At 35.9% G+C, this 16690-nt stretch overlaps 1 protein-coding gene across 2 annotated transcripts; it reads right to left on the bottom strand.

The window, feature by feature from the left end:
* Positions 1–5732: 5732 nt before the first annotated feature.
* LOC109853476 (transmembrane protein 189) lies at positions 5733–16614 on the bottom strand. 2 transcript variants are annotated; one of them, XM_020425630.1, is made up of 5 exons: positions 14613–16614; positions 6993–7594; positions 6592–6803; positions 6266–6484; positions 5733–6093 (listed from the first exon to the last, which is right to left on the bottom strand). In XM_020425630.1, exons 2-5 carry the CDS (start codon positions 7222–7224, stop codon positions 5833–5835), a joined length of 924 nt encoding a protein of 307 aa, XP_020281219.1. In that variant the 5' UTR covers positions 7225–7594; positions 14613–16614; the 3' UTR covers positions 5733–5832. The 2 variants fall into 2 exon arrangements, with proteins under 2 accessions (XP_020281219.1, XP_020281220.1); XM_020425631.1 differs by lacking the exon at positions 14613–16614 and adding an exon at positions 10188–10912.
* Positions 16615–16690: the final 76 nt, after the last annotated feature.

The following is a 16690-nucleotide window of genomic DNA, read 5'->3' as shown; positions in this document are numbered from 1 at the left end:
GCTTATTTTTTTTTAGATTTTACACCATGTCGCGCCTTACGAGACATGCTTTTGCATCACTACAGGATGGTTGAATTGGCCGTTAGAAAAGCTTCTGTTCTGGTATATTTTGGAGGTGATAATCGAGAGGACTACCGGTTGTAAGCCCAGAGCTGACGATCCGAAATGGGCGCAAAAACGTTATTGAGAATTAATTATTGCTCTTCTCTCGCTGCTTTACATTTTACTGTACAATCGAGATATTTAACATACGCCAAAAAAAAAAAAAAAAACGTCCAAATAAACATCAAACAACAAAGTAGAAGTTAAGTTTGTACAGGCAATAGAGTAAAATACATATATTCTTATATTAATTTCTTTTAAAAAACAACTGATTGTGTTTTCTAAAAGCTTAGAACTGTGCAATAATATGTTAGATGCTAATATTATTTATTTGCGTTGTTTGATAAAAAATTTTAACAAGCTTTTTATTTTCCTACTGTGCATTCAGCGCGTAACAGAACCACATCGGTATAGCACGGAAAAGAATTCTATACATGGCATACTTACCGACAAGCTGCTCGTAGACATGGCTACGTAGTTGCCAGTGTGCACCATCGTGGTCGTAGCGCTGGCGAACAGCGGTAATTCTTAAAGTGAGGCTGTGGCCGCTCTCTCAGTCTTGTCTCTTCATTTACTATTTACGTTGGTTTCACTGTATGACGAGATCAGAGACATCTTTGATACATTAGATTGGAAAGTTACGGTTTGAACTAACTGACGGGTAAGCGCGCACATATTTTCTGCTTTGCACTTATTCAAGAATGTTTATAAAAAAAAACTGTTTATTTCTTGTTGCATATAAGAGAAAAAAATATATAGAATCGCATGCAATCGAAGCCGCATTGGCAAAAAACCATAAAACACTTTGCAGAAGGAGTGCACGAAATGAAAGATGTGCACAGAAAAACATTTTATGCTTTTTATTCAAATATACATATATCTCACTCATTCTTTTAGCAACTCTCTCGCACGCGTACATGATACATATTGTATAATAGTCTTATTAAAAAAAAAAAAAATGAGAAATGCATATACACATATATTCATTCTAATTTGTGATACAAATTATATATATAGGCTTGTATATAAAAATCTGTGTGACATCACAAACTCTATACACGATGCTATTTATTGAGCTCAAAAATCATTGTCTCTTTTTTTTATCGCTTATATCAACAAGCGATGGAACATAAATATAAATATATATACTTTATATATAGAATGTGTAGCGGCTTTAGGTAGAGAATAAAATTTTTATTTATATATATTAGTTTGTATAACAGCATTATATAAATTTTCTTGCTTTGTAGGTCATTTTCCTTATTGTATCGATTAGTGTCAAAGGCGTTTCGATGAATTGCAATGCTAACACGATTATCATCGTTATTATGAGCTGTGAATATTAATTTATTATTTTTATATTTAATTACCGTAAAAAATTTATATATGTATATAATACAGTCAGTATTTTGTTGTTTTTTTTTAATTTTTTCAAGCAATTATGTGCGAAATTAATTATTTACAAAATGCATCTCAGATTAAAGTTAATTCGTTTAATTTCGTGATTACACATACTTTGTTCTAACACAGGTTGTTTTAACCATTACTTTCGAAAATAATTGCATAAAAATTAATACGGTTCTCTTTCAATTTATTCATTTAATTAGTATCTGGCTTTTCAGTCCATTCTTTTCAACATGCATTTGTTTCATATGTAGTATTTTTGTTTTTGTTTATTTCTATTTACATAATTTTGTGACTTTTTATGTATCAATTATTAAGGACACACTTCATACATAACAAAACCATTTGTGACAATAATATATAATCTGCTATACATTTGCATTTTTTGTGAGTTTATACTTTCTTAATAACAATTTTATGCATATTGTTAAGAAAAAATATTATATATATATATATATATATATATGAAAAGAAATATACAATTCTGTAATAGTATATTCGAAAGGCCCAATTTACATCATAAAAATATATATGCAGATGTATAAAATTTGATAGCGTATATGCACAAAAGATATTACATGTTAAATATATATAATAAGTATGCAGGCTTAGAAGCAACGACTTGTCTTTTGTTCTCTTTGTACTTTCGGCAACAGCAGATTAATCGATTATCAATTTTCGTAGAATATGTTTTATTATTCGTGTAATTTGTGCTGAGACTTAAGTAGAGTGACTCAAATTATAGGAAGAAAAACAAACAAAAAACGTTAAGCCTATGTAAGTGAAACCTTCTGTGAGATCACAACAATATTCAGTTGCTGCAGTTAAGATAGAAAACTTTTATATGTAATTTTAAAGACAAATTAATTAAAGTTTATAGATTAAAGTAATGATAATGATTGCCAAAGTGTAGCAAGAAAGATCAAGGCTGCGGTATGATACAATTATCGTTACATGAGTAGCATAGTTATGATTATATGAAAATAGCGCAATACATTATTTTTCTTGGCATTTGTTCAATATTATTCTCTACATATATGCCTATGTCGCACGCGATATAACATATAAATATCTCGGATATATATAAAATATTCAGAATACACATATAAATTTGCATTTATTTATCTATCTCTTTGTTTTTTTTCTTACGACAGTTTTTTACTTACTGTCGTTTTTTACTTATTGAGAGTTTTTATTTGTGTAAGATCACATGTATTTTTACGATCTGATCTCCTGCTAAGCGTTACCACAATTATTGACATTATTGTTTACGACTGCATAAATTTCTCGCACTTACATCCGACGCTAATTACTTTTCGTTTTTTTTTATTGTTACACGAGCTATGCTCAAGCGCAGTATTTATAAGGCCAGAATATACGAACGGATTAAAACATTTTATTTGTGTTGCTTGCTTTTACATCAGATCTGTATTGGATCTGATTGTTTGAAATCGCGAATTTTATTCTAAACATCGATCACAATGTACGTGTGCATGCGAATTACGCCGGTCGGAACAAGCAAGCAGTTGTTTTATTCGTTGTAGTATTTACAGCGCTGTAGCGTTTCGTCGTTATTGTTTCAAATGCAACAGCCTATAGTAATCACACGTCATACGTGTCAACAAGTTGTTTCAGCAATGTTGCTAAACAATCTCGTGATTCCTCCCTCCCAAACATTTTCTTCCAAACATAAGTTCTGGAATGTAAATGCTAATGCTAATTCACAATACATATCTTTATCAAATCTTCCCTATTATCATTTTTTTATTTTATAAATAATATTTTATAAGTAGTTCTACGTTTCTATTTGTGTGGGAAAGTTTTTTACTTTATTTGATTAGCAACATTCTGTACACAGGTTTTAGTGAACTCCTCATATTTGTGTTCGCTATTTTTATTTGATGGAATTTATATATTTTTGCAACATTGTTTCCTCGTGTGTTACATGTTATCATGTTTGTTACATGTTGCACGTAAAATAGCATTTTTTAAATATTTTCTTTTTTTTCAGTAAAATTTAACTCGAAAAAAAAACGTTTGAAAATTATTTTAATTATCTTAAAAAAAGCCGCGCGTGATGAGATTCAAGAAAGAAAAATGAAAATCTCCGTGTAAAAATCTATGATGCGTTTCTATTTCAAACTCAAGCCTATAAATATAAATAAATAAATAAACTTTCTCTTTTTTAAATCTTTAACATTTCATAGCAATATATAACGTAATAAATAATTCTTTTCATCTTTTAAATGAGAATATAAAAGAAGCTTTGACTCTCTGGCTTCGAGACTTTGGGTTTTCTTATTTTGACTGAGTCTGTTTAAAATTTAATACTTTGTCTCTTATAACAATAACAACAACAATAACAATGATTACAATAATTACAGTAACTGCGACTTCTTATAAATATTACTTCGTTTAAAGGACATTATTACTGACTTGCGCGTGTGTGTGAGGAACATATACATTATAATAAAGTTCTATACATAAAGTATGTTGTGTGTATGCGATGCAGTTAAATTACAATATTAGTTAATGGAAAAGAAAGCGTTTGTAGATGAGCACAATTATATTGTAAATAGTTTGTCAAATATCATACACACAATTAACTGCACCAGCACACTTTACCTAAATTAGACATCAAGCATTCAAAGGATTGTATTGAGAGATAAGTCTTATCTTTGGTCCCTGAACCTACGAAACTTGTACTTTATACTTAGCACCTCACGATTTGTTATATGTCCTCTGTTTATTTACGTTTCGAGCCAAGAAATGTAGACAGTTGTATAAGATGCGAAAAAAAGTTATGCGCTAATAACAAAAACAATATTGGAGAAGATATCTTGTTAAATATCGCTTATTTATAAAAGACAACATATATTACGGGGACTTATGTGAAAAACAAATTTGTGACAGAAAAGTCGATATACTTGTTGTTACAATTTTTTGTCACACGACACAAATAAATAATATTAGCATCTAACATATTATCGTACAGTTCTTAGCTCTTTAAAAAAAAAGACAGTAAGAAAAAAATCAATATCCTTGCATATGTGAAACTGTGTGAGATCGAAAATCAGATTGCCAATTTCAGAACAATTCATCAATTTATGTGAAAAGTTGAAAACAATTCTACTAGAAACTATATATCAGAATAATTTTTTTTAACTTGTGTGTACGTGTGTGAATAGACATGGTTCTAATTAGTTATCCGTACATATAAAAAAGTTTTGATTAATCTCACAATTAATATTTTAAGAGGTTCAGGGAATTTTCAGTTTCGTTTAAGATAAAATACGAAACTGGAGCACACTTCGATAAAAGAAAAAAAAAACAAAACTGCTGCGTTTTTAAAAAAAAATAGCGCTCTTTCTATTAAAAATGAACAACATTCTGGGCAGACGGCTTTGCGCATAAAAAAATTCAATTTACAATTAAATAATTTCCAATATGTTTCACATATGTTCATGTATGTTCGCACATACATGTACACACGCAAAGAAAAATTATATATGTACAAATACGTATATAATATTTATCATGTATATTATATAATCATTTTATATATAGTTTACATTATATATCATTTTTTTAATCTTTACTTATTCGTTTAATCACATTAGAAAAATGTATTTAGTGTTTCCAAAATATAAGATATTTTAGCCTCTTATAATACGCCTTGTATCTGGCTTTTAATATCACGTTTTGATTTTCACGAATCGCTCTCTCTTTCTCTCCCTCTCTCTTTCTCTCTGTGTGTGTCAAAATAAAGTTTGTAAGTTTGTGCAATTTTGATGCGCGCGATGATTGTGCGATACATAAAGACTCTGTCGACGTGACTACGTCGACAGAGTCAGATTGCACTTTCGTAAGCGTGATCCTAAAAATACATGCTTTTATATCTCTTATTTATAATATATATGTATATATATTTGTATTTTATTGCGCGTATTAAAAACGTGTAAACTTCGAAAGCATGTCGATGTAGTGCTACTTTAAACTTGCTACCTGTCTTCACAAAAGGCCTCGTAGTACTAGTTTGAAAAAGAAATTTTAACATGTATAGTGTACACAAATATATGTATTGTATATACAATATATGTATGTACAAAATACATATCATTTGTATATATGTATATTCTCTCGATACCTTTTCGATTGAGACTCAACGTATACAAGCCCACTTTTACTCTATTGCCTATACAAACTTAACTTCTACTTTGTTCTTCGATGTTCATTCGGACGTTTTTTTTTTTTTTTTGGCGTATGTTAAATATCTTGATTGTACAGTGAAATGTACAGCAGCGAAAGGAAAGCAATAATTAATTCTCAAGAACGTTTTTGCGCCCATTTCAGATCGTCAGCTCTGGGCTTACAACCGGTAGTCCTCTCGATTATCACCTCCAAAATATACCAGAACTGGAGCTTTTCTAACGGCCAATTCAACCATCCTGTAGTGATGCAAAAGTACGTCTCGTGAGGCGCGACATGGTGTACTCGATGATGCTTTCTCGGCAAAATGACCCTGTGCTCTTGGAGCCAAATCACCCAGGCCGGTAGTAAGGAATACGTATGTGACCACTTATGTATCTGTGCGTAACATATTTTACATATTATTTTTGTTTTTAAAACACTTTAATAATTGTTTACCTTAATTAGATATTAATTAGGGAGTTATAATTTAAGATTTAGTTTATATTTAAGATCAGAGAAAAACATTCTAGTCGGAATTATTTGCGTAATTGATAAAGATAATATTTACCTGATTAGTCATTGCTACGAAAATGGCCAACAGGAACCAGTAACATGTCCAAACAAACTTCTGTTGCATTTCTGCTTCGGGCAACGTCAGAAAGTCCCACGTTAGCTTCGACAGGACTGGTATTGCGACCATAAAATTATCACCGTTAGTCTCTATAAAATCGTGTCTCGTTATACTGGTAGGATCTATGTGATGCTCACGAAACGGTCGTAGAAAATTCTAAAAAAAAAGACAGAATTATTAGAAACGGTATTATTATTATTATTATTATTAGGGATTACAGTTTGCGATTTGCATTTTTGTCTAATGTAATTGCGCACTGTTACCTTTCCCAAAATCGGTAGTTCGACAGATCCCCACGTATCCGCGGCCCAATGAACCAAACCGGAACCGAAATCGGCCGTGATGATGCCGCATAATGCAGCTATTGCTATGGAACTCAAATTTTCCAGTCGTAATTTGATGAGCACGAATAGAGAGTTCACGGCTATGAGAGTGATACAAATTCCCACACAGATGCACTCTTGTGTTCTCTTTCCTATAAGAAGACGTTATCACAATTATAGCATTTAACTTTATTAATATCCACTAACTATTCATATATGAAAACTCGTGCATGTTCTTAATACTTTTCCAAAATCACATTAAAACTAAAAATTGATGTAATTTTTTAAATTTAAATACAACTTGTTTTTTTCTGTGAATGATCGGAAAGAGATCTACGTACCGGTGCTGTACAAATTTGCGAGTTCCTGAGCGCCTTTGTGATTCGGGCCCCATCTGGGCACAGTCATGTCTTCTTGGGAGGACGGTACCACCGAATTGGCATTAGGATCATCCTCGAGCATCGAGTTTTCCAGGATCTGACGCTCGGTTTTTACTGGTGCCAAGAAATTAGTCGCCATAGAACACGCGGCCGACGCTGCCTGTCCTAAGTTCGGCACTTTTATGTCTTCCATATTTTGTTTTGTTAATCGAAACAATTCTAACTCGATGATTAGAAGCAAGCGAACAATGTTTTCCTTGTGTCTTCGGAACCTCGACGATTTCGCTTATTTTTTGACATTGCGTTTACACGCGTGCTCGAACGCATATAAATAAAGGCAACCGTTTGTTTGTATACTGAATTATTTGAAAATGATGGTATCATATATCACGTGTTTTTTTAATTATTTTTCTGATTGCATAGAAGATTATTTGCTCCAGTCCGTGCGACAAAAAAGCGCGAACTAACGGTTCGCGAAAGATTTAAAATCCTTCATCTTCTCTGGTTGTTTTTTTTTCTTTCAGTCTTTCCGCATTTTCGACGTGTCAGACGCAGTAAAACAGCTGTAAAATAAATTATTTGTAATAAAAAGAGAAGGCGAACACACAAAAAAAGAGGGCGAATAGCGTTGTATGTATAAAAATTGAGGTTTTCGAGCAGTGTTAAATAATTTTTATCTGATATCTCTTTGCCCTATCTCTATGTAGTATGTTCCGAGTGATTATGTAATATTACAGATAACGAAATTTTCTTGGAAACAATATTTTGTGTGCGTGTGTGTGTGTGTGTGTGTGTGCCGAGAAAACGACTAGATCTCAAATCACTCGTTGCGCGGCCATAAACTGGGTTAACTTCGCACTTACACGAAACCGCAAAACATTGTGTCTTACCGCGAATATCGCACGGTATCCTCATAACGAATTTCACGCGACATTCGCAAACGCGCGCTTCCTACGCGGTTACCGTGTTCGTTACAATGGTATGCTATTTATTAACTGTTCTCGCAAGTTTGTAGCGTTGAGCTAAGAATTTACACATGTTTATAGGTGTTAATGCATCAGTATACGCGGAGCTTGCACGTAACATGTGTATTAAAACGCGCAAATGTGACGCATCAACATGTACATATTTATTGATGCACGAGAAGAACATATGCCCTACCAACAAATGTCGAACGTAAATTGTTTAATTGCGGAAAAATTATGTATAAAAAAAAAACAAATAATTACAGTGATCTCAAAATTGAAACTGAATTGTCTCCGTCGGGTTTTTCGATGTTTCGAGACACGCAAGGTGACATCCCTTGTACGTTTCATTTCCTGCAAATTGGGGATCGTGTTTCTTTCGTGTAACACATACGTTTTAATGCACGCATTGTTGCAGACGATGTGGCGTCGGGGATAAGCAAAATCGTTCAGCGGAATGACTCACCATAAACGAAGTCACACATAACGCAAAAAAACGAAGGAATATTTCGTTACACGCGAATTGTTGACTAATGCTCGGATTCGCGATGAAGAAGACCGGAGCGAGTGATCTCATCAGCGCTTGATTGCGGACTGATTGGATGTTTGAAATAAAAAAACCGATTTTTTTGGTTTCCATAGGTTGCAAATTCGCTCGTCGCGTGCTGGTAATTAAACCGAAAGCAAAGGGTTAAAGGCTCTCGCACGACAACGTAACCGATCAATTTCTACGCCACTACGGTTTATCGTATATATATATATATATACGTACGTCATCATCTGCACGCGAAAATCACGTCGTCGCGCCTAGACCGTTTGCTTTCGACATTTTAGCGCTTATCGTGGTTTAGAAGCCGGAGACGACGATCAAGCGCGTCGGTTTGCGCGGCACGCGCGCATATCATTGAATTAAACAATTCTTACATTTTGTTTTTATACACACGTTTACTCTCTCTGTTAAATCATAATCAATTTGATCAATTTATCGATTCTGTTTTCAGCAAAATTATCGTAAGTGACAAAAGAAACATTGAGTAAAAAACATATAAGTCGCAAAATCGCAAGGCTGCTGATGCAACAGATCCTATAATCGACGGTGACTTCACGTGCAACTGCGAGGAAGCGAAATCAAAGAGAATAAAAATGCAAAAAAAGGATAAAAAAAAAAAAAAAAAAAAAAAGGATTAAAGAGATCCCGTTTGATCACGCGAGTCGCAATCCCCGTCGCATAATTATAAGGACGCGAATGAATACATTTTTCTACACTTCAAAGGTAAGTTTTTGTGTGCATATTTACGTACACGTTACTCGAACACGTGGAACGTCATATCTCCCTTTGTGAAGCATCGTTGAAGCAGCGAGGTTCATTCGGGAGGAATGCATGCTTCTCTCGTTAAGATTCAAAATGCGTTACTGGCGCACGCGCGCACATACACGTGCGTGTAAGCCTTTTACGAGCATCCTCCCACTATAGAAATACATGTGTGTGTTTGTGTAGCAGAAAGCAACCGACTCTTTCGTTTATAAATTTGTTTGTCCGTCGTATCGATAACTAGCTTGTTGACTCTGTTTCTCTCTTTTTTTTTTTACTTTACAAAATAATACAAAATATTCTTATAGCGATATAAACACGTGTTGATAAATTATTATTACATAAGTATTTATTATATATAAATTTATGGTGTACCTCTTTCACGACAGTTGCATTTATGAAAAAATAAAATCTCAAAAAAAAAAAAAAACAATTTCTTAGAGAGATCAATAGTAAAAAGATATGATATATAATAAAATATAACAATATATAATATAATATATATAATATAATAATAATATAATAATAAAATATTACTCATTGAAAGACAACTGAGGGGTGCAAATTGCCGTACTCATAATCATATCAAAAGAATTAATTATTTCAATATAACGCATTTTTTTCTCACAGAATTCAAGTGTCGATTGTGCGCACATGCCAGTCACCGAGTACGAGCTCACACACGTGAGGAGACACAAACTGCCGCGAAGGGATATATCCGCGCAACTACAAATATTTTACTATACTGTAAGTAATAAGGACGTGCGGACTGACAGCGAATCTATGCAGCAAATCTATACTGGCGCAAACTCATTGTCACCGGACAGGATTGACCCGTCATTTCCCACGACCTATAAATGTCACAATGTGTGATCATACCTTCTTCTATTGCTACCGGCTCCGTATTGTCTTCCCGACGACGATTGTCGATTGTTGACGAGCGATGCCATACGAGGGGTGATCTCTCGCAAATGATAGTCAATCACTGACAGGTTTGTTGGAACGGTATACCGACGATAACAATAAGAAGAAAAAGGCAGCGCCGTATTCACTACCGGCACTATGGTGACACACACTTACGCACACAATCGAGCATCGATGCATCGCGTGCACACGCATGTACTCTCAAGACGGTCGCGCTCGCTCACTCGCTCGCCGGCTACTTCCCTAGTGGCTAGGTCGCCGCGGGTTCTTTAGACTAGACAAGGCGCTTATAGGTATTCTCACACCAGAGCTACACGTTGTCGGCACAGCGGGGGCTAACCCGCGAAAGGTTGGGTGTAGCCGGGTGGTAGCCCGCTGCGTACAGAAGGTGACGTCGACGGAGGAGTGTCGAAGAGGAAAGTATTAAGAGGAGAGAGCGCGCGGGACCGTATGAATGACAGAAAGAGAAACGAGAAAACGGAGGAGGAGATAACGAGGTGGGAGCGAGAATCACAAAAGGAGCGCGTGTGCGTTCTCGCGTTCGCACTCGGACTCGTCCTGACCTGAATGAGTCTCGAGGAGCCGCAAGAACGTTCGGAAGCGATACGCGCAGCGACTGAGCACCGGATTGTCGTACCGACGACGTCGACGCGACGAAGGCGCTGCTGCCTTCCCGTCCAATTACCCGCCGTAACTACTCATACATGTTCTCCGCGATCGACGCCGCCTGACGACAGCGTCGCGACGCCGTTTCTCGTGGCGCCGTCGTGCGGTCGGTATCGTCTCGTCGATGCGCGTTGTACAACGAACTGGTGCACGCGTCGAGCGAGCATCGCCGAGGCCGCATGTGTACCGATGACGTGTGCGTGTTCTCTCGTGTATGCGTGAGGCGCGACGCTACGCGCGCCGCATATTACATATTCGCGTGCGAGCGCCGCGTCGGGATCTCTCTACGAGCCCCGCTATTTTTGAAAGTCATTAATTTCATTATATCTCCCGCGAGAAAAGTAAATCCCTTTTATTTCAACTGCGCGGTTGGTTTTTTGACAAATGATTTTTCACATTTTTAATAATGATTTAAGGACATGTACAATTAATACAACTTATAAGTTGAATTTAACATTCTCTCAATGCTTTGTACGTTAGGATCTGCGAATACATATAGTTTTGTAATTGATATCTGTGCCGATATCAATTCGTGATATTCATCCGACTTGCTTACTTGTGTATATCAGCTGAAACTTTAAACTTTAGAATTTGCTGATTCGTGTTTACGTGCTTAAGAGAATTACGGAGATTAAACCGTAAGGCCGTTTAATGAAACCTTTCCAGTTACAAGGACAACATGTCTCACAGGTATTGGAAATCGTTAATAAGGCACACATACATGTCCGTTTAATACTAATTTTGAAATTGGACAGTTTTTTCGAAGACTCTTTGTTTTATTAATGTCTGGCCTTGAACCGAAGAAAGAACATGGACGATTAAGGGTAAAAGACCCTTCTATCCGCGCGGTCTACCTTGATAAATCGGTATATCCCTATCCCCATTGTCGCGCGAGCCTACTTCTTACCGCGAGACACGTGATGTTTCGCACACCGTTCATACGGTTCATACTTTATTTACATGCGGATCGACCTCCGCCGAGGACAAGCCCTCAGAGAGACTTTCGAGAGCTCTCGTTTCTTCGAGTCAAGAGTACCGGGCTTTGTAAAGAGAACATTAAATACTGATTACATATACCACGACATACAAACGCGTCTATATAACGAAGTCGCGCATCGCCTTGAGCCTAGCCCCCGTTTCTCGTCGGCGCGCGACGGTATAATTCACAAAGGAATTCCGCAATTTCTTACATCAAAGCCGATCGATTTCTAATCTATATTATAGCAGTTTGCTCGTCTACGAGAACTTGGCCGTGGTGATCTGTCAATATTTGCGAGTACCGACGCGGAGGAGAAGACGCGCCGATCGGTGCAACGTTCCGCAATGAGCGGAGATTGATTTCGTTCGCATACACAGGTTCCCATGTAGAACTTTGGTTGTTAATTATTTAGCGCAAATCGACATTATACACCACCAACGAAGTTGTATAGTTCTAGAATTTATATAACTACATGTATAACTACACAATATTACTTCGCGCGCTCTTAAATATGTTCTCGTGCTTTTGTATAAAATATATTCTATATCGCGAGAGATAGAACGCGCGATTGTGACGCGACGCGATGAGAAACGTGTTTCGTTTCTTTTTGTTACAGGCAAGGTGTTCGGTTTCGTTTGCAGAAGCAAAAATTATCGCATCATCAAATTGAGATTTTTACACAGCGCGACTCGACTTGATACGAGATCTCCTTCTAGGAAGGACCTAATTGAGAAGAAACAAGTCGGTTGATTTTGATCGAGTGACTTTTTCTCGGAATAACAAGGTGAAAATCAAAAGTTTCCTCGTAATAAATTTGTCGAAAATACGCAGAAGTCGCGCAATTATATTTGCATCGCGCGCGAAATCTGATAAGACGAAATCTCTCTCGCTCGAGATTCACTCGCAATATTACAAACATTGTTTCCTCGTTTTGCAGCGAAACGGAAGCGGATATGCAACTTTGTGATTTTGGCAATCATACATATAGAAGTCGGCTACGTGTATGTGTTGCGACAAAATTGTACGTGAATAGATACGCGCCATCAAAGTGGCTTCCATCAAGCTTACACACGCACTGGCCTGATTCTGTTTTCATCAATACGTATGTAGTTTACTATTTCATGCTACGAATCGATGATCATCTTTCATCGGTATATCACGCGATATAGTAGTTTCCACTTCAGTACGTTCATTTCTGGAATTATGATTGTTATTATTTGAGTTTGTTTACATTAGTATCAAGTTCTTCGTAACAGTTTTTCGACCTCGACAAGATTATTCGCTTCGCGTGCAATTTTTTTTTTACGAATAACGCTCTGAGAATTGTTCCAACGATGAAAATTAGATCGAATGATTAACTCGTTCCCGTTGCATCGTTAAACTAGAACGCAAAAACACATTTGCCACGTGATAAAGTACAGACAATGTGCATTACAAAGTCGATGTATTATAATGTACAACAAACGGTGTTTGAAGAAAGAAAAAGAGAAACACAAAACATTCCGTCTCTCATCTATTAATATGTATTATACGTCTCTCATCTATAATATATGTATTCCGTCTCTCATCTATTAATATGTATTATAAGTAGTAGTATATATTACATCGACGTATCATTCATACATGTATATGTCTCTTGCAACCTTATCTAAAAAGTAATTCACACTTATCTCTTTCGCATGAACATATCTTACTCTTACTGATAGTGTTATTTAGTTTAACGCGATAACGCGCGTACTAGACGCGCAACAAAAGCGATGACTCGTTTTCTTTTTTGTAATTTTCAAAAAGTTAATTGTAACAATTAGCTATTATTACACCAAGTGTCGCACGTGCGACATCCTATCTTATAAATCCGCACGCGTGCTAATTTTACTCGAGTTCATCCACTGTTTGTCATTTTGCTTATCATTGTGCCGATAACACCACAAATGAATTAAAGATTTCTCAGCGCTGATTATATTATACCGACGCAAATTAATTAATACACGTCGGCAAATAAATTTTTTAATAAAATCCTACATTATTTACACTCAACTCTGACTTGGAAAAATCCATAATCTTTCGCTATCAAAAATTGTATTAAAAAATCTCACAAATTTTTCGCTTTATCATCGCTTATCTCTTTTATGTATTATATGTTGATAATTAAATACAATGTGAAAAGTAATGTCGAGATGTTTGAAAAGAGAGCGTCGCCAACTACGAAATCCTTGGAATATGGATTTTGTAGCAACATTAATAATAAACAACAGATAAAACAACATATAAAAGTTTATGCGCGATAAACTTTCTTGCTAAAAGTCACGACTCTCGCATAACTGCAAATGTAATACACAGATTAATTTATAAGCCTCGCGAAAATCGAACGGTTTTTTATTCACGTGTAAGAACCGAGTGTCTTTGTCCAGAATGTCTTTACATCGAGACTAAAAAATATTTCGAACTATGCGTTATAATAATTGGATGAAAAGATTTAATCTAGTTAGTTTTTTGCAACACGAATAACTTAGAGAAAAATATTACATATGTATTATATATTATAATACATGTGTGTGTGTGTATATGAAAGAGTTTTTTCACTCTTTGATTTTTTTAAATGTTAGAACGCTTGGTTTTTTGTTTTTTTTTTTAAATCGTCCACTGATATTGAGAGAACCATAATTTTTTTCGGACAAAGAGAGACAGATGAGAAACTAAATGCGTATCGCGTGATACATGACTTCCGTACTTACAATTATGATTTGAATTTGTAGACGTGCATCGGAGCGTGCATCCGGAATGTCCCTTCTTCCACAGCTTCGTGGCAACCAATTTGACAGCCAACCAATTTGCGCCGACTGCGTAACAGATGATCCGCGTGATGGACGGTCACAATGCACTGCAGCGCGCGGCAATGTTGAAATTCCAAGCGCGCGGAGACTTGTTTTCCACACCGGAGGTGAGTTAGCACAGCCGGGCGTACTCGAGCGAGCTTGCGTGTTGTCTCGTCGGTCATCCACGTGCACCGCGCCGAGGACAATGACGACGCCTATTCTAGCGTCTGTCGTCTTTGCGACGCACTTTAAGCTCAGCATTGTCACCGGATGAAAAATAAACACAACGGGAGACAATAACGGTGCACAAAACATCTATTAAAAACTACCGATTATTGCTCTTGCAAAATTGTAGAGAGTCATGCACCTGGATCGTGTTCCGCGTATTATCCAGTCCTGCGATACGTGATATCATCTATTATGACATTTGATGCTTTCGCGGCGCTCTGTGACATTTTTATTGTACGATACAATCGTACAATACGTCTTTATTGTATAATGCGATACTAATGTTGTGTAGAATTATTAGTGTAACAAGAGCGCTATTGCATCTTATTGATGTGAATAAAAAAAAATCTTGCTCAAACAAATACAAAGAAACAAATGCAATTGTATACAGTTTACATATTTTAGGAAAAAATTATTAATGACCAAATAAAAAAAAAAATTGAAATATATTTTCTATTAACTTATCTTTCGGCGGATAAATTTTTAATATTTAATCAAATTTATAATAACTTTTCGTTTAATCATTCGTACGCAGAAATTTACTGATACGTTTAATCTCTGACTTCGTAACTACGCGCATTCCGTCGACGCGGCATCGCATTGTTACGAGCCGTTGGAATCTTAGCTAGAAGATGTTAGACAACGTAACAAGTTTAGATATAGGTGATAATCGTGACGTCGCGTCGTCGCATGGATGCTTTCATTCACGAAACTGCGACTATTTATGCGATTCCCGCATTATGCGACGCGCGGGCTGAATGAACGATTGAATGCAGGTTGTAATATATACATACACACACGTACACACACGTATACGTATATCGTAATCGATCTAAGAGAGGTCTGGCAATCGGATATCTTGAAATCTATCTGTGCCTCATTATCACCAGTCATGCAGAATAAACATGTGGTGATAAAAAGCGACGTTATCGCGGATTTAATGATTATTAAATTAATTTGTCTTATTAGAAACACTTAGCATACTAATGTACTTCGCGCCGTATCAATGTTATTACATATGTTTGTGTACACGTGTTAAAACAAAAATTTTCAAAGTTATTTAAATTTTTCACATCGGTGAGCCTTTTTTTTTTTTTAACTGATTTTCTTCCTTGTAAAAACATTGTCGACTTATATGTGTATATTACTGAAACAGACATGCGTAGTGAAAAAAAGCCATATTATATTTTTTTTAATTATATTCTTTTGATCCGCGGTTCCTTTTAATATTTATTTTAATTCAATTGTATTTCGCGCGTGTGTGTGCAAATTACGTGTACGTGCAGTCGGCAATATTGGAGTCTACGTGATCTACGTGCGTGAATAATAATATTTTACCACGTTACGTGGCGCCACGTATGCCAACGAAAAGTTTGAGACACACAGAGAGACAAATCATTACTTTTGTAAATATTGATCAATATCGCAAAATAAATTTTTTTCCTTTAAATCCTTGTGCAATACTCACCGCGTTCTTAATCGCAGTTGAAATATTTTCATATCACGCATAGCACGTAATGTGCGATATTTTCCTGACGCTGTTGATCAAAATCGTAATTCGATAATACGCGGCGACGTATTAGCAGACGATGATAGAAAACGATCTTTCGCAATTGCAATTACATAATATACACATATGTATTCCGTTTGTCGCGCACCGATAATTTGCTTCCGTTCTTAACGGTACGCGTTACGAATTTGAAATTAAATGCCGCAGATATGCGACTTGAGCTCTCTATCTCTACACAATGGAGAATCTATGGCATTTA

Source organism: Pseudomyrmex gracilis, unplaced genomic scaffold, assembly GCF_002006095.1.
Source record: "Pseudomyrmex gracilis isolate BER0280 unplaced genomic scaffold, ASM200609v1 scaffold_48, whole genome shotgun sequence".
In the NCBI taxonomy this organism is placed as follows: domain Eukaryota; kingdom Metazoa; phylum Arthropoda; class Insecta; order Hymenoptera; family Formicidae; genus Pseudomyrmex; species Pseudomyrmex gracilis.
Note: the sequence above shows the minus strand (reverse complement) of the source record. Positions and strands in the feature narration are given on the sequence as shown.